Below are 17660 nucleotides of genomic sequence, written 5' to 3'. Positions count from 1 at the left end.
ATGGTGGCTGCCACTCCTACGCATACCCTGAGAGGATATAGAGGGCGGGTGCCACCCAGATCTGTGCATGGGGTGAGGGAAGGCTCTTCTCAGCAGGGGGGTTAGGTTGGGCCAGGGCTGCGCTTGAGGGGGCCAAACCAAAATTTGCGATAACCCCCACCGTAGCTTCCCTCCCAGCACCACTCCCGTCTGCCCCAAGCACAGCCCAGCCTGCAGATCCAGGGGGTACACCCCCACCCCAGAGTGCAAGTAACGATGAGAGCTTCCCGTCTCGTGAATGAGCTGCGACTCCATCCCATGCCCTGCTCCACCCTGGCTGTGCAGCCCCTGCCCCAATCCCAGCTCTCTCTCTGTCTGTCTCTCTCTCTGCCTAGCACTGCTCTCCACGCTGCCAGGCTGCGGTGCTGGCTCCCTGCATGCTGCGCTGTGGCTGCATGCATGATGCATGGGGCAGTTATCGGCGATACTGCATTTGCCGCATCAGCCTAAAAAAGCCAATTGCTGATACTGTCAATTTCCCTTGTATTGGTGCTGATCTATTGCTGCACCTCTACCTATTACCCAAAAATTAAAAACAGATCTTAAATTTCCAAATTCATAACAAAATTTGGAGCAAGCTGAGGTTTCAATGTGTGGCTTTGATTTAAGCAAATATGTTGTATTTGAGGTGCACTGTACCGTTGGATTACAAAATGAAAGAAGCTGGATTTCACTGTAACTTTTTAGCAAGGATAAGCAGCTTTTGGCATGGACAGTTAGTTCACAAAGTTTCTAAATGGCTGAAATTGGCCAAAAAGAAGACGAGTAGAAAATTCTAGTGCAATTAAGTCATTTTTTAGTCAGTAGATGAAACTTCCTAAACAGTGATTCTCAATCAGAGTGTTGCAGTAGGGGTGCTGTGAGATCCTTTTAAATGGTGCTGTAGGGTGTTTTGCAATATTATCACTTTTACATGTGGAAATACCTACAAAAACGATTCACAAGATAAATCCAGAACTTTCCCATAATGTCACAAACATTCTGACCTGCTATGATTGTTCCAAGTTCTTTATTATTTTTCTGTGGTCAAGAAACAAGCAAAAGCTAAGAGGGGTGCCTTGAGAACCACTAGTTTAAAATCTTAAAAAGAATACCACTACAGTTTAATTTGTAGTTGAAAAGGCCACTGGAAATTTAAGACATTAGATTGTTTAGAAAATAAATGGAGCTGTCACAGGCCAGTAATTAAGCACTAGCTTTATATCAGTAAGTAGATCTGGGTTGTTTTAGCAGCCCTGACACTAACTTATCGCGTGAACCCTGGCAAGTCCCTGGATCTCTCTGTATTGCTGTTTCCCTTCCCACTGTTTGTCCATTTTGTCTGCCAGTTCTTCTGGGGAGGGGCTGCCAGTCACTATTCTTACAGTAAGCTGAATAATGGAGCCCAAATATCTGTTGAAACTTCTGCATTTTACCGTATTATGATTGCTAATTTTTAAGAATAGCTATTACATTTGAAAGGTCACATATATTTAATTTCAGCTCATTCAGATAATTTAAATGGCATCAGTCCCATTACCAACCTCTGGAAGGCAGAATTATAGTGGAACAAATCCTCAATAGAGGCCAGTGTTAATATGCATAAAAAAATGTAACCAATTTGCCCCAGATGGATGAGAAAGGTATTCTTCATGGAATTTTGAGCTTGGTTAACCATAAAGACAATCACTGACAGGATACAAGACCTTTTTAATATAGAAACCTTACCCAGGACTCTTAGAATGTAGCTTTTTTTTGTGGCACAGTTATAAAGAGCCAGAGTCCCCTGTGAGCAGGAACTGAACATGAAATTGCCATCTGGAGAGAAGGTCAGACCAGTGATTGCACCACGGTGTTGCCTATATGACACAGAAAACACATGAAACAGGGAAAGAAACAGGGCAAAATAGATTGATGTGAACTGCTGTCAAGAGGCCTGGGACCAGAAGAAACTAGAATCACCATCACAGACGGTAAGAAAATCCCATTTCATTGTGTCCCATGGTGGTATATCACTGTTGCATTTCTTATTCCCAAGGCCAGAGGGAGACAGGCCAGCATGAATGGGGCTTATGTCAATAGCTACCTGGGGGGGACAGACAGATGGATGCACACACTCTCTTTCTCTCTTTTGAGCATCCTTTATTTCCCTGTACAAGTGTTCCCCAGAGCTTTCTGCCTCCAAACACAGTCCTATCAGGCTGTGTTATCTCATTCCTTTCTCTCAATCACCTTTCTCCAAGCTGCAAAAGACCCATTTGCCCTCTCCCCGACCGGATGAAAAGCGGGAGCGGGGCCAGATGTGGGACGTCCCCGCCCTCCATAACGGTGGGGAGTGCGGTGCTGCCACCCCAGCCCACAAAAAGGCCCCAGGGAGGAGGGGGCATGGTGATGGCACCCCACCGCCACTGCTAAGCCCTGCCAACAGGTGGAAAGTAGGGGGGAGGGGGACGCAGACCGCACAGACCTGTAGTGCACAGGTAAGGCACTGGCCCCAGCTCTGAAGAGATACAGGGGAGCAGGGCCAGGCTTGAAGCACAGGCTGGGGGCCAGACAAGCCTTTGGCCCCAGCCCCACCCCCATCATTCTTGACGGGCACCTGGCTAGTAAATAAATAACAATCTATAGCTATGACACTACAAGGCTTTTCACGTCTGAAAACCAGTTGTCCCTGGCGAGACAGCTAAATCTAAGCAATGTGTTTTTCCATTATTGGCCCAACACCCAGATTAGCTCCTAAGATTTCACTCATGTGGATGGAAATCTTGCTTTAACTTGTCATGATGACTCGCATCATTCAGATCCATGCATATGAAAGTCCGGTTACCCATTTTGCAAACATACTTGTGTTCCATTAGCAGGTCGGAGGCAGCCAAGCTGAAGGTTCTCACCATTCCACTACTGAACCCACAGGCAAAGATCTGTTGTAAAGGGTGGAATGCCACAGCACATGGCATCTCATCAGAGGCAGTGAAGTCATACATCTGTCGGGAAGAGACATGCACACAGGTGAGCTATCTGTCCAATGCAGTACTGGGCAAGAGGTAAACTCATATCCCAGCTTAATGAAATCAATACAAGCCATGGAAGTTTTGTGTTGATTTCATTAAGCACTGGCCCAGGCCACAAACATGCTATGGCCCTGCGCTGGGATATGGTCTTTCCTTTTACTTGAATATATTCTGGAACAGGATCCCATCATTATGGATTATGTTAACCCATGATATTTCAGAAATAAAAGAGCAAGCAGGGTTTGTAAACATTTGCCTTTAAAGAACTAAGGTGAAGCTACATTAAGCTAAAAACCTTTTGTAGTTTCGAAAAAAATTCTTGTTATGTGGGGTACATTTAATTTTTTTTAAAGTGAAGATTTCTTAGTTAGATGAGACAAAAAAAATAGAAAGGTCTTTCCTTTACAACTCTACCAACAAATTAAAGTTCTGTTTTTAACTATATCTTTCCTCACTAAGAAAAGGAGCTTCTAGTACCTGCTGCATAGACACTAGGTCCCAGATGCGAATGGTGTTATCCTGGGACACTGTAGCCATCTGCTTCCGGAGTCTCTCCACAGAGAATGCCAAAATAGAGTCGGTGTGAGAGCGCATGAGCGTGGTGTAGTCCCGGGACTGTATATCTAGGTAGCCCAAGTTCCCAGTGGAAGTAGTGCACAAAACTTTGAGATTGTCTGGACTGATGCTAACAGTACTCACTGGACCTTCATGCTCTGAGAAAACAGACACACTAGTTACTAAACTATCCCAGGACCAAAACAGTGGTAGATCTAGACCACAGCTAAGTGACCAGGACAGACCCATGTATTTTCACTCTCATGGGCTGTGCTGCCTGAGACTAGCTATACTCAGGCTTTAGTCTGTGTACACAAATCTATGCCATTTCCATAAGCACCTGTGGCCAGCAGCACGCATTTAATTCCAGGAAAGCTAAAGCACTCTTACACTTCTCCCACAGGTTTTCACTGGACAGATATGCAATAAGCATGAAGGACCAGTGCAGAAAAGTGAGGTTCGACTGTTCTTTCTTAGTCAAAGAGTTCCTGCCTTTCTCCAAGAAGTCAAGAGAGACATGGTCTACCCTCAAAAGAGAGAAATCTAATTTATTCAAGACTTGAATTTGTCACTCCAGGATGCCACAGTTACTACAGACCAAGGTCTAGCCTGTCGATGGGGCACCATAAGAAACGTATACAAAAGAATAAACACTGCTTTTCATAACAGCTTAGGTATGAATGTGGAATCTTAGTACTGAATTCCTGCTTCCCTCTATAACAGCTTCATCAGAACGGCCATGGCAGACAAGAATGCAAAACTGTGCAGAAGAGATCCAACATCTACTCACCTGCCTCCAAGAAGACTGCTGAAAAATCCAGTGGCCACAGACGCAGATAGCCATCTTCTGAGCCCGTAGCACAGAAGGTTGGGGACACACTAACGCTGTTTATTGCAATCCCAGGCCCTAAAAACACACACCAATTACACCAACCTTGATACCACTAGGAACAAAAGAATTGGTTGGGACTAGTGTTCTGTCATCTAGTTCAGTACGCTTCCAGTACAAATACCCTGCAGAACCACTCAAAGGATAAGATATGCCTGTGAAAATATCCTTCTAACATTCCAAGAATTAGAGATCAATTTGTGCCCCAAAGCTAGGAGATCTAAGTCCCTTCCAGAACTTTTATTAATTTTTAATAATCGTTAACCTTAGAAATGCCCAAATGCTCCTCAAACCCTGATGTGATCTTGACATTAAAAGTCAACAGATGGGAACACAGCAAAGCTGACCACAAGTATATATGAAGAAATACTAAGGCTATAACAATGGAGTCTAATGGTCTAAGTACAGTACTGGGAGCCAAAATACACTAACTTCAAGCCAACCTGTCATCTTGTTCAAGTGTTATCTTTATGCTGTAACCTGCTGCCCCTCCTCCCCGGGAACTGCATTTGCCCATCTCCAAGATTCTTTGACGACTGAGTAGCTGAAATTGCTAACATGCCCTGAAGTGAAGACAGCTCACATGATATGCTAATTCTTATAATATCAGTCACAATAATACTTGAAAAAAAATTCCTACTGACACTACATCACTACACAATAATATGAGAGTTCTGAAAGAAAGCAAGCTCTGGCACATGATCACATTAAGGAATTCAAAACCCTCGATAACTTGTAGAACAAAATAAGAATGTGCATTTGTACATTTGGGTTTTTTTACTACCACACGCAGGATTCCTATCAGCCAATTAAAACATTGCTATTGAAGTCCTTATTCTAAGCATTCTTTAATTACAAAAATCTAAAAGGCACAATGATGCTTCATAAAATTGTACCTGGTCATGTCACAGTGGGTTATTTTTAAGAGCAAGAAAATTTTCTATCGGTAGTCTGATCAAATCAATCCATCTGTACTAGGCAAAGCACTGCATAATTTTCCATGAATTTGCTTAAACTCATCTCCAGTCTGTCTGCTGGAGTTTAATCTAATTAATTCAGAGGGGCATTTCACTTTTTCACTAACCTTACAAGCAAGACTTCTTCTTCCATTTTGAATTAGCATATATTCTGGGTTCTTAATTCAGCCCCAGAAGCCTCCATTTTCCCTCCAGATCTGCACACCTACATTTGTGCACGTTTACATTTTGAAGCAGATTTGCATATGCAAGTATTACATTGTATATGTCAACTTTATGTGCCTGATAAAACAGGTAGACACTCAACTATGCAATTCACACAAATAGGTACAATTTGTGCATGTGCCGACACCTCAAATACATGCGCAAAGACTTAGATGCATGTATTTGGACACTGTTTCTAAAACTTTTCCATTATTGTCCAGTAAAAATCATGTTTTCTCATCACATTAATGTCTATAAATGTTTATACAGTTTTATTCCCTGCCCTAAAATCCATCTTATTTATATTAATAGATTTTAAAGCTACAATGGACTTTTAAATTATCTAGGCTGACCACCTATATAACACCCAAAAAGTACATCAATCTAGTCCTTCTAGACTGAGTCCAGTAGGCTAAGTTAATTTAATTTAATATGAACATGTAAGTAATAGGCTATATTTAGCTTTACATATTCACTCTTTCTTCTCCTTCCATGTGTAGAAGGAGCCCACAGATGATCACAGGCCACAGATACTCACTGGCAGTCCAGGCCATTTTGCAGATGGTAGGCCCTATGTCTGTTTCTGTTTTGTGTTCCCTCTAAAAGGCTTCATAAGCCAGGGAGAGAGTTTGGAAGCTTCTTTTGGTAGAAACTCCTACTGCAGCATGCCCTATAACCTACAATACCTGAATTGAAGGTCTGCTTCTCCCGCCGGTGAGAGTGCTGGGTCTGAGATGGCAGGAGGCGCCGGGCATTTCTGATACTAACTTTCTTATAGTCAATTTCCAAAATGTGACCACTTCTGCTGCACACAAAGCTGAAAAGGTAAAGAGCACACAGCTAGGTGCCTTTGGTCATAATGGGGAAATGAAAGACAGTTCAACAGGAGAAACCCAGTCTGCATTTCTTCAGTGTTGACCTTTTCAGTACAAGGACAGAATTCATTTAAAAAATGCTGTTTGCCTAACCCATAGTCTTAGTTCAAAGACAGGATTTCAAGTGTCTTATTTTCCACAGTACGTACCTAACTTTAAAATGTATGACCAGCAGATGGAGTCACACCTTTCCATTCTTTTTTCCTACCCCCATGAAACAGTGACTACAGAAGAACTCAGTTCAAATTACATAAACAAAGGAAAAGACAAAAATTACTGGGCCTCAAAAACCTGTAAGCATGTCATCCATCACAAAAGTAATCTTCAATTAGCCCAAATGCCAAAATAAACTATGGACTTTTGCCTGGATATCTAAAAACCAGTAAAGATTTTAATCAGGATGCTACTATTATTAATTAAAAGATCAGATTTTTTTTTCCTTTGTGATGCCATAAAAACAGTAAACTGTACTAGCCTTTAACCAGCAAATCATTAGGAATATTTTTATTCTTTTTTTTGAGTTTGGGAGAGGGAAAACACAAGTTAAAAAGCCAGATACCTACATATAGATTTCAACAGAACTTCATATAAAAATTCAAGTCTGTTTTCTTTCTATTTTGAAGATGTGGAAAGTTCAAAAAGGGATTAGGAAAGAGGAGACAGGTGTTACCTGCTACACAGAGCACCAGACTGGTAAATCAGAAGAACTAGACTATCTCCAGCTCAGCCACTCCTAGGTGATTTAGGAGCTAAAGCTTACAACTTTTAGTTTTGGATATTCACTCCAAAACCAGCTGGAGACTAAAGATGGTTGCACTGCTAACCTATAACAAATGGGGACTAAGAACAGCTTGGGGAAGCAAGGCTAGAAATAGATGTTGCCAAATCATAGAATCATCAAAATTAAGGGCAGAAGGGACCTCAAAAGAGCAAGTCCAATCTCCCTGCTCTAGGGAGTATGCTAGCAGCTCTGTTGACCACAACATTGCACTCTGGCAGCTCAGGTCCATCCTGTGATCAACCAAAACCCTGAGGTCCCTTTCAGCCATCACATTGGCCAGGACATCTCCTCCTAACCTATATTCATGTTTCTGGTTACTCCTTCACAGATGAAACACTGTGCCTTTAATTCTTATTGAACTGCCTCCGATTCCACTCCACCCACCTTTCCAGCTTGTTCAGGTCCACTTGGATCCACATCCGACCCCCTAGCGTGACCATTTTCCCTCATAACTTAGTATCATCCATAAAGTTGGCCAGCGTGCCATCATCTAAATCGTTGATAAAGATGTTGAACAGCACAGGGCTAAGAACCCAACCCTGCGGGATACCACTGGCCACTCCTCTCCAAGATGATACAGACACGTCCACTAACACTTTCTGGGTTCAGCTCCTTAGCCAGTTCCCAACCCACCTGACTGTGGACTCTGCCAGCCCACAATCCCCCAGTTTTGTTAATAGAGGCATCATGGGAGACGAGATTGAAGGCGTTTTTAAAATCTAAGAATATGACATCAACCGTGCCTCCCATATCTAAGTGTTCATTCGTTACTTAATCATAGGAGATGAGGTTGGTCAGACGTGGAGTGCCTGCAACGAAACCATGTTAGCTATCCCTCATCCTCAGGCCTTCTGCTAGCCTTCCGCCGTGGTGTGAGGTGGATGTCATCTCTTCCCAATAAGCCTCTATCCCAGAACAGCATTCCATGATCATAAAATCTAAAACCCTGGCTGTGGCACCATTTCCTGAGCCTCCAGTTGACCTCCTCACTACAACTGTCCCTCCAGGGACCCTAACCCCCAACTAGGAGGAAGAAAGGGAAAATGACCTGTGCCCCCCAACCCTTTGAGCCCAGGGTTGTTCCTGGCTGTGTCATTTGTGCCCATATGCATGAGCAGCATGGGGTGTAGTGGTCAGAGGGCCGCCGGATGAGTTTTCAGCTGGTACAGCCAATCAGCTGACTGGTGGTCTCACCCCAAGACCACAATGGCATGCCTGGGCTTTCCCAGTTTCCTGAGACATGCTGCTGAGATGTCCAGAATGTGTTTCTGGAAGCGGGAAAAGTTGGGGTTTCCCATTGACAGAGACACAACCCTGACAATCTCCAGGGTGAAATTATGGAAGCAGGAAACCCCTACAAAATGTAATGAGAGCCCAGAGGCAACAAAAGGCAATGTCTGTTTCCAACTGAAAATCTCTGACTTATGCCCAATTGCTCTTTCAGCAGCTCAGACTGAGGAAAGGACAGAACCATGAGCCTCTACATGGATGAAAAATCCCAGGCAGGTTTGGCACATCTGCTATCCAGTTCTGAACTGGAGAGTCATAAACAGAATTACAGAGATTTAACAGAATTTATCCTGAACCCTGCAACAACAACTGGCAATCAAAGCCATATTATCTTCTGTTTACTGAGAAACGGCTGTTGAACTTTTAGAGGGAAATACTTGGGAACATTATCATCCTTGCAGACTGCTTGCACTGGAAAGAAGGGGATTTTACCTAAACAGGGAATCTGGATATAAAACATAAAAAGATGAATTCATGATTTAAAGGTGTTCAATAAAACAGCAAGATAACCTGATTTCCCCTGTGGCAAATCCATCTACCAGAAACAAAGCAATGAGTAAGGGACATCATTGGGGTTTAGACTGCAGAAGAAAGAGAAGAGCATCAGATCTGGTAATACTGCGTTCTTGGACTCTCAGGTTGGTAGCAGCAGCCATGGTCTGACAATTAAAATGAAACGTAAGCAATTCAACAAGGGGGATACTAACGCACCACAGACCAGCCATTGCCAAAAGACAGCTAACAGCAGCCCACAGTGAGATTTTCTGAGGGTCTAACTGGTGAAACAGAGGGAGGGGGAATTTCTTGTACCATTCTAGGAAATATTTTAAGCTTCTTTGGGGCACTGAAGTCTTAGGAGGGAGGAGAAAGGCTCTTCCAGAACCTTTGTTCCTGCAGGGAGAATCCAGACAGAATGTTACAGACGCTTCTACTGCAGAATGGGATGAGCCAGTCAAAGCCATGACTGCGCAGCCTTCTCCTCCTGAATAATGCAAAGCTCATTCTAATAGTGCAGTGGTTTGGGACCTTTGGTTCCCAGACCCATGAGGGTTGACAGACTATGTCTAAGGGGTCTGTGAAAAATTACTATGACCAATCAAAAGTATGTGACTACCCACACTTACAATTCAAAGGGCTCCACACCTCCTTTCTAAATTTCCAAAGGGGTCCACACCTCCATTTCAAATTTTTTAGGGGTCCGCAAATGAAAAAAAAGACTGAAAACCACTACTAGCATATCCAGTTACTCAGGACAGAGGCAGCTACCTGCCTCCTGAGTCTCCTCGTTGCTAAAGAATTAACTGAAACAAATGGATTTGGAGGGGAAAAAATCCTTACAGAGTCCGATCCTCTGGCTCCTGCTCAGGCGAATGTCCCTCCTCAAAGGCCAGGTCAGTGAACTCCAGGGAATGGTACTCCCCCAGATTCACTGGGCACGACCGCAGCGTTCCACTCCGCACTCGCCACAGCCTCACATTGTCTCTCCCACATGACACCATCCTGCAACAAGACTGAGTGAGGAACAAGGCGGACCTCATTCTACCACTCAAAAGGCATGTTCACTCATGGCACCTGACATGGACATACTGATACCCGGAGAGGAAAGGGTGACTAACAGTGGTGCCCTGTGCTGGAACTCCAGCAGCAAATGAAGTTCTGTCCTGCATTGCCTTAGTCCATGCTATTGTTTTATCTGTCCTTACATTCCTCCATTTGCACATTACCTAGTATCATCAAAGAAAGCGATTTTCAAGGTCTGGATGTCCACATCAGTGTGTGCCTTGGCCAGCACGGCCACCTCTCCACCATGGTTCACCTGGGCAGTGTTCCACACCACCACCATCTGCAGGGAAAACGCAGTGAACAGCAGAGCTACTGAGACGTGGCACCGAGGAGAGTTCAGAGCAAAAAAGCAAGAGAGGAGACTCCCAGCCTTCCAAAGCAGCTGAAGTACCCCGGATGCTGCTTCCAAATCTATATCTATGGGACTGCACTCTGATGCCTTTCCCCTCATAGCTGCTTGCAGAAATAAGTAGGGAAAAGTCTTTCATGAAAAGGATATAAGACAATGTCACAGACCCTCATAATTTTCACCACAATAAGCTCATCTTATGGCAAGTCAGAGCTTGCAAACCTATTGGACCATCTGAGGACAAAGCTCAAACCTGAAATTTGAATGCAGGACTTGCACACTGAGAAAGAACAGAAACCAGCGTCTACCTTTGTTGTAGAGACTGTATTGGGGTTGCCAAGATCTGTAGAAGTAGGAAGCAGAACTCCCTTTCATGCCTGCTGCCAGAGCCCAGCTATGCACTGGAGCCACATGATTTCTGGCAACCCTGTTCTTTATTACAATTTTAACTACTCCACTGAATAAGTCACCACAAAAGGAGTCAGACTTAAAAGAAAGTGACAATAACAGACACAACCTTTGTAGTTATCCAGGTACACATGTAGCTCTCAGCAATCCTAGTTTTCTGTGTTAAAAAATCCCAAATTCTCTAATAAAAAATTTCAAAATTCTCTTAAAAAACACCCCCAAAATTCGCATATTTTCATGATTAAAATGAAACACCACTATATATCGGTTGGACATAATGTTTTATTGCTATATTTAAAATTTTAAAGGAATCTGGAAGCCTATATTCTAAACACCTATATATGGTGGTGTTTCATTTTTTTTTTTAAATGGATAATCAGAGTTCCCCCGCCCCCTTTGGTCACCAGGACGTAGGTCCAGTTGCAGCTGTCCCCCTGCTGCTGTGTGGTTCTGAGCAGCCCTGATATGCCAGTGCCCTGCCTCTGCCATTGCCCCTCCCTCTGAAGCTACAGCCATCAGCCTTGCTGGTGGCCCCTTCACTCCCAACCTGCAGCTCCCTAGCCTTGTCAGTGCCCTTCACTCCTGAAACAGCTCCCCCCTGCTGTTACAGCCCCTCACTCCCAACCCTCAGCACCCTGCCCCCCATCCCCAGCTCTCTCAGGGGGGGTCTGCAGCTGCCTCCCACCCAAGCCAGCTTCACACAGACTCACAGGACTCCAGTGGGGGAAGGGGCGGGGGGTCCTTCAGGGACAGTGGGGAGTTCTGTGGCCAGGCTGCCAGAGGCTGATGCCTGTGCTCTCAGGGGCAGAGGGGCTGGAGATGCTGCCCAGGGGAGGGACTGGGACTGTGACTGGGCTGCCGGGCACAGCATGGGAGCCCTAGCCTATGGCGAGGCAGTGCCACTGGCATCCCCTCCTCTCTCTAGTCTGCGCCAGCACTAGTCTCGTTCTTCTGCTGTCCACATGAGCAGGAGCCACTGCCACAGCTACCACAGACAGAACTGAGACCATCTGGAGCCCCTTGCTCTCCTCCAGTTGCCTCCAGCATTGCCCAGACCAGAGTTGCACTTTCTGTCCTCCTTGCCATGCTGCAGCCCCAGCCCCAGCCCGTGTTTCTGGCCACACAGCTCCCCGCTGCCCCCAAAGGACCCCACCACCTCCTTCCCCCACTGGAGGGGCAGGTGCCTCTGGGTGTCAACTTCAATGTAAACACAATGGATGTGGTAGAAGAGGTGCAAGTGAATCAACACTCTTCCTTATTAGCCAGTATAGAGAGAATGATCCAATACAGCCTGGGGAGACTAGGTTGTGGACATACCATGTTTCAGAGGAGATATTAAACCAAGGGAGGGCCTGAGCATTTGTAGGCACTGCTGTTCCCATGCCATTTTTCACTGTTACACCTTGCATCCAGGTAATTACATTTCTATTCCCCCTACAGTTTTGGCTGCTCAAGGTTCCTCCTCCCTGTGCAACATATGCTTTTTTGTTCCATGAAAAAGCAGATAAAATTCAGCAACTGTTCTGTTTTTATTATGTGAAGTACCCAATTAGCACAATTACTGTACAAAGTGTGATTAGTCAGGGATGGACATTTATTTGGATAAAAGTTGCTCTATTAGCACAAGAAAAAATCCTTAGCATGAGGAGTGGTCAAAATCTGCCTTTGGGATACACTTCATAACACCCCAACATTAACTGCAGTGCAGTTTCGCTGCTTTAGAGCATACTTCTGGTTTATGATTCTTACAATTACCACTAATTCACATGACTGGAAGCTGTACTTAATACCGGGCTTGTTTTGCTGAGAGTCCAAGTAAGGGACACTTTGGGCATCTGCTCTGAATCTCCCATTGCCTCTGGGGACTGTAACTGCACTTAATTTACTGTTAGAAGACTCTGAACTTTGTTATTTTGCTCATCAGATGCTCCTAACAGTAGAGTGGTATGACTACAAATAAAGTGCAATTGCAAGGCACCTGGCAATAGCAAGAGGAATACTACTCGCATGACAGACAGCTTATACCAGTGTAAGTGGCTCTCAAACATGTGGAGTCAGAGAAGAAAGGAACATGCTCAACCCCTTCAGGAGGTTTACAGCAAGTCCTACAAGACCTAAATGGAATCACACAGGACTTCAAGGGAATCACACAAGCTGCAATATGTTGCAACTGTAAAGTGCCATTGCTGTAGCCACGATAGTCTAGGGGATATGTGAGAAGCAGGATGTGTTCAGTAGTATCTTTTATGGAACCAAATATGTTGCCTTTTGGGCACAAGCTTGTCAAACATCTCTTCCAACTATACACTTAATCCAGTAAAAGATATTTCTAAATAAATACTGCTTCTCCCTTTAACTGTGAAGTTAATATAGGGTATATATCAGGGAGCACTCACAGTTCAGCACAATCAAACATGTACACTAGCAGAAAGCCCTTATTAACCCCACAAAAACTTATTTAGTACAGGCTGTGATTCGGGAATGTGAACTCATACATGAAAATATCAAGAAAGATAGAAAATACTTTAACCAGCTTGTAATAAAAGGATTTCTATATCTACTGTGGAAAGTGTTTTCATAAGCTGTTTAAGGAAACTGTAAGCTGACACTGAATCTTTGAAGGCATCTATCACTGGTTTAACCCTGCAGGGTAGCTACACACTCAAAGATAATAATTAATATTTTGGTTTCACCTGCATTTCCTCAAAGTCACAATGGGGTCATATAAGTGCAACTAAAGTAACCCAAGATACCACTCACCGTTTTGCCATGCCCATCCTTCCCAATGCCGCAGAGAATAGATCCGCTGTGAGAAAAGCTGCAAGAGGAAACTCTGTGAAATTCTGTATCGAGAATTTCAAAGAAAAAAAACAGGAACAAGATGATTTTTAACTCCTTCACAACACAGTGCTCAGCAAAATGCCTAGAACGTACCTGAGGGATGAGACTGAGTGCACATGCGTTTTAAACATGGAGAGGCATTTTCCCTTGTGAAAGTCCCAGAGTCGCACCATGGTGAAGTGCCCTATCTGTGCAGAAGCCAGCATTGTGCTGTTTCCATTGAATGCTAATGCCGATACCTGTGGAAAACACCATACTGAAGAAAACCACCTCCAGCTTCTGTAAGAGGCCAGGACTGAACTAGCTCTAACTACCATTGCCATTGATCCACCATTACTCTTAGAACAACTCTCCTTTGGATAGCTAGAAACTGAAGTCGTTGCGTCTCCCCCAAAGAAACAAATTGATGCTCTTCTCTACAGGGACATGTACTTGGGACTGAAGCTGGATGCTTTTTTCACACATCAGATACTTGCAATGGTAGCCAATCTCAGTAGAGCTACCATATTCATCTTGCAATTAATCCAGTCTCACCTTATCTGTATGTCCAATGAAGAACCTCTGCTCCCCTGTATCAATCTGCATGGTTACTATAATAGCATGACATGGGTAGACTACTGCAGAATTGTTCTGAGTCCACAGAGCCTGCAGGACAAAGGCAAAAGCGAGAGCAAAGGGAAAGGAGAGGATGCTATGGAGATGACCCAAGCTACAAACAAAGACAAGGGCATACCTGTGTCTATACAAGCAGGCATACACAGAATTATGACATACAGAACATTTGAATCTAGTAGAAATATGCAAGTGTACACTGAGGTGATTACTGTTCCACACAAAAATAAATGCATATTTATAACCGTTGCAGGAAAACTCAGTGGTCAGCTGGCAACACAAACTGATTCTCCTGATCTTCCATCCAAGGCATGCTTAATGATAAAGGAATGTATAAGTGGGGAATGATCCTTTACTGGCAGAAAGATGGATTAGTAATCCCAAAGTTTTTTTTTTAATTGTAATGTTGAACATTAAGAGAACCTTTGTGAAATCCAAGAGGGCAGACTCATAAGGCTACCAGCTGCAGTTTGCTTTTGCGTTCTAATGCAGCCAGTTTTCGAAACGCTATATGGGATTGGTGAGCAGATTGGGAAAGGAACATAATTTCTGAATTTGACATCCACTGATAAAAGAGCCACATACAGAAATGAACTTTCCCCCCATAAAAAGCTTGCCATCAGACCTGGAGGGATATTTTTGGTGGCATGCAGGACAGTTAAGAATTGAATGGAAGTTAGACACTAACTTGACTTTTGTGCTTCTGAAAAAGCAATTAACCATCATCAGCATATTGTAATTAAATTCTGAATTACACCTTGACTACTAACCCATTTGGTGCTGTAACCTCCAAAGCCGATAATTGTCCTCAACTTCAGGATTGGATCTGGCAAGAGTCTCTGAAAGAAGTAGCACTGTCACACCTACTGACACAAATAAAGCATGCGAGCTCCGAAGAATACCAGCATCACTTGCAATTTAAATCCCAAGGATCTAATCTGTTCCTTCTACCTCGAGACAGCAACATGTTATCTCAGTGCCTCCAAACCCGTTTCTTGTCTCCCCCTGCAGCAAGGTGTTGTCTCTCCACACCAACTCACTCACATTAAGGATACACTGTAATCGTTAGGAAGCAAGAGTAAACATTTTACTGAAATCCTGTTTCTAGGAGTTCCACCTCCTCCAGGAACAGAAGAACTGGAGCTCACAGTTAGGCTGTGTTCAGTGAAATACTCCCAGGAATGGAATAACTCTTTCCAAGGCGCAGCCAGGTCCTCCCCCAAGGTTACAAGGTCTGAAAATTTAAGGGGAAACTTGTAAAACTGAAGAACAAGGATCTGATTCTTTACCCTGCAATGAGTCACGCTCCTCCTGGAGAACTCCTCAGGTGCAGTAACCTTCATGTACACGCTCTGGACATATAAAAAATGCATATATTTTTACATGTTAACAGTGGGCTCGTCTGCATACAAGATAGTTTCTACCTTGAGAACATGACAGTGAGATATAAGGAACGATATCAGAAAGCTATTCCAGCCATGAGAGCATTACACACCCTATTAAATTGATCAGTTCAATCAGCCCCATTCAGGGACAGGTGTTCCCACTGATCTCTCCACAGGGTTACTGAACACAAGTTTCAAGCATTCTAGAGAAGAATGCTTCCCATGGTCAGAAGAGCCCTTGGGCTTTGTATGACTGCCTCTCATGGCAAGGAAAAGTCTAAGGCTGGGCTCCAGAGTGCTTTTTCTATACAGAGGGTTAGCCCAATGCTCTCTAAATTACCAGTCGAGTCTACACGTCAGACTCAGTGAGATGTGCACACCAACAAGTTGCTGTCTTTGTGCACAGCCTTGCAGCAGAGACCTGAAAAGGGACTGAGCTGTCCCACACGAATTTTTCCTTGAGCAGGCATTTATAGATGGAGGCTGGATATGGGGCTGCGGTAAATCAGCATTGCTGCACTGAGGTCAGAGCAGCACCATCTGAGAATCAGATGAGGAATACTCCTGAGGACAGACAAAAAGCCAGGTTTCCAGACTTCAATGTTAAGCACTCTTCCGTAATGGAAAAATGCTGTCTTCTCAGAGTCACCCCTAGGGCACACATGGGAAAATGTCAATGAGTCTCTGTTAAAAATTGAGAGGGACTGTGAAGTTATGAAGAGTCCAGTGGTTGAGGTCCAGAGATGTGTTCCCTCTTACCTCCTCTGAGCCAGTGTCAACAGTATGGATGGTGATGTCGCCCATTTTGTGAGCATAAACGTGAATACCACCATCGCTCACTGCATATGACTGCACAGTTGAGTCTCCAGCAGCCCGTTGTCCTCTTCTCCTGTTTACCTCCAAAGCCCCAGCATTCACTGCTTCTACAGGCCTGCAGGGTGTTAAATGAACCTCAGGGATGCTCTCTGTAAGTAGGGGAGACCGATGAGGCATCTAAGAAAGAAAGAGTAGACAACCAGGAGAGATAAGACCTGCCTCACAGCTCCCTACAACCTCCCCCTTGCCACAGGAACTTCATACCCCTGAGACCTCACTGTTCTTCAGGAAAAAAAATATGAATATCATCACTTAATACAGTGCCAATGGAGGAAGGAAGTAGTTAGGGGACAAGCCTTGGGTAATGGAGACCTGGGTTCAGTCTGTTGCTCCACCACAGATTTCCTCAGTTAACTTAATGATCTCTCTGGACCTCAGTTCCCCATCTCTTGAATGGGAGAAGAGCATTACCTTACCTCAGGATAAAAAAACTAAAGATTGTGGAGTGTCTGGATGCTCTGGCAATCAATGCCAGAAAACTACTTGAGATAGGGGAAGACCAACTCCCGTTGTCACTGAACTGTAGAATGCATTAGCACCAGGACAGCATACAGCTCATGTTGTGAACAAGAAGTAGTACTCCAAAGACTGAAACATCCTAAATTGACAGCAGATGGGAGCTAGGTACTTGGAAACCCCTGTGCCCAGAGCAGGTACTGGAAGTCGCACTCCCAGGCTGAGAGCATACTCACATCCTTGGGACTGGTTATCTGCTGAATGAGGGACAGTCTATCACGGACAGCTTTGGTGAGTGTCACTGGCCGGGGGAGCTCACGGGCTGGGTCTTCTACCACTCGACCACCTGGGTTACAAGCACTCTCAGAACAACTTGGAAACAAGCTATATTACAGTACAGGAAAAGAAGAGGTACATCTACTCTTGGACATACGTTGCACAAGACTCTCAGTGGCTGGCCTGGGGAAAACCATAAGGAAAACCCATTTCTTTTGCCCCTCAATTTACAGGGACTGGAAGTGCTACAGAGGCAGCTTCTTGACTCGGAGAGCAGGATGTGCTCTGGGTCAT

At 44.3% G+C, this 17660-nt stretch overlaps 1 protein-coding gene across 3 annotated transcripts in view; it reads right to left on the bottom strand.

Annotated features, from left to right (window-relative positions):
* The window catches only part of WDR90 (WD repeat domain 90), a 54559-nt gene that overhangs the window by 27093 nt on the left and 9806 nt on the right, over positions 1–17660 (bottom strand). For 2 of the 3 annotated variants that reach the window (XM_019539844.1, XM_019539846.1), the window contains exons 8-21: positions 17327–17436; positions 16518–16751; positions 15663–15725; positions 15144–15212; positions 14296–14406; positions 13855–14000; positions 13681–13738; positions 10325–10443; positions 9939–10100; positions 6341–6471; positions 4375–4491; positions 3507–3742; positions 2863–3002; positions 1747–1877 (exon numbers count right to left, since the gene is read on the bottom strand). In XM_019539844.1, coding sequence (XP_019395389.1) covers positions 1747–1877; positions 2863–3002; positions 3507–3742; positions 4375–4491; positions 6341–6471; positions 9939–10100; positions 10325–10443; positions 13681–13738; positions 13855–14000; positions 14296–14406; positions 15144–15212; positions 15663–15725; positions 16518–16751; positions 17327–17436 — 1827 coding nt within the window. The remainder of the gene's footprint in view (positions 1–1746; positions 1878–2862; positions 3003–3506; positions 3743–4374; positions 4492–6340; positions 6472–9938; positions 10101–10324; positions 10444–13680; positions 13739–13854; positions 14001–14295; positions 14407–15143; positions 15213–15662; positions 15726–16517; positions 16752–17326; positions 17437–17660) is intronic. The other variant, XM_019539847.1, reaches the window with a different exon arrangement.

This window comes from Crocodylus porosus, unplaced genomic scaffold (genome assembly GCF_001723895.1).
Source record: "Crocodylus porosus isolate Cpor-Errol unplaced genomic scaffold, CroPor_comp1, whole genome shotgun sequence".
In the NCBI taxonomy this organism is placed as follows: domain Eukaryota; kingdom Metazoa; phylum Chordata; order Crocodylia; family Crocodylidae; genus Crocodylus; species Crocodylus porosus.
The sequence above is the reverse complement of the archived record's forward strand: the minus strand, read 5'-3'. Positions and strand labels throughout refer to the sequence as shown.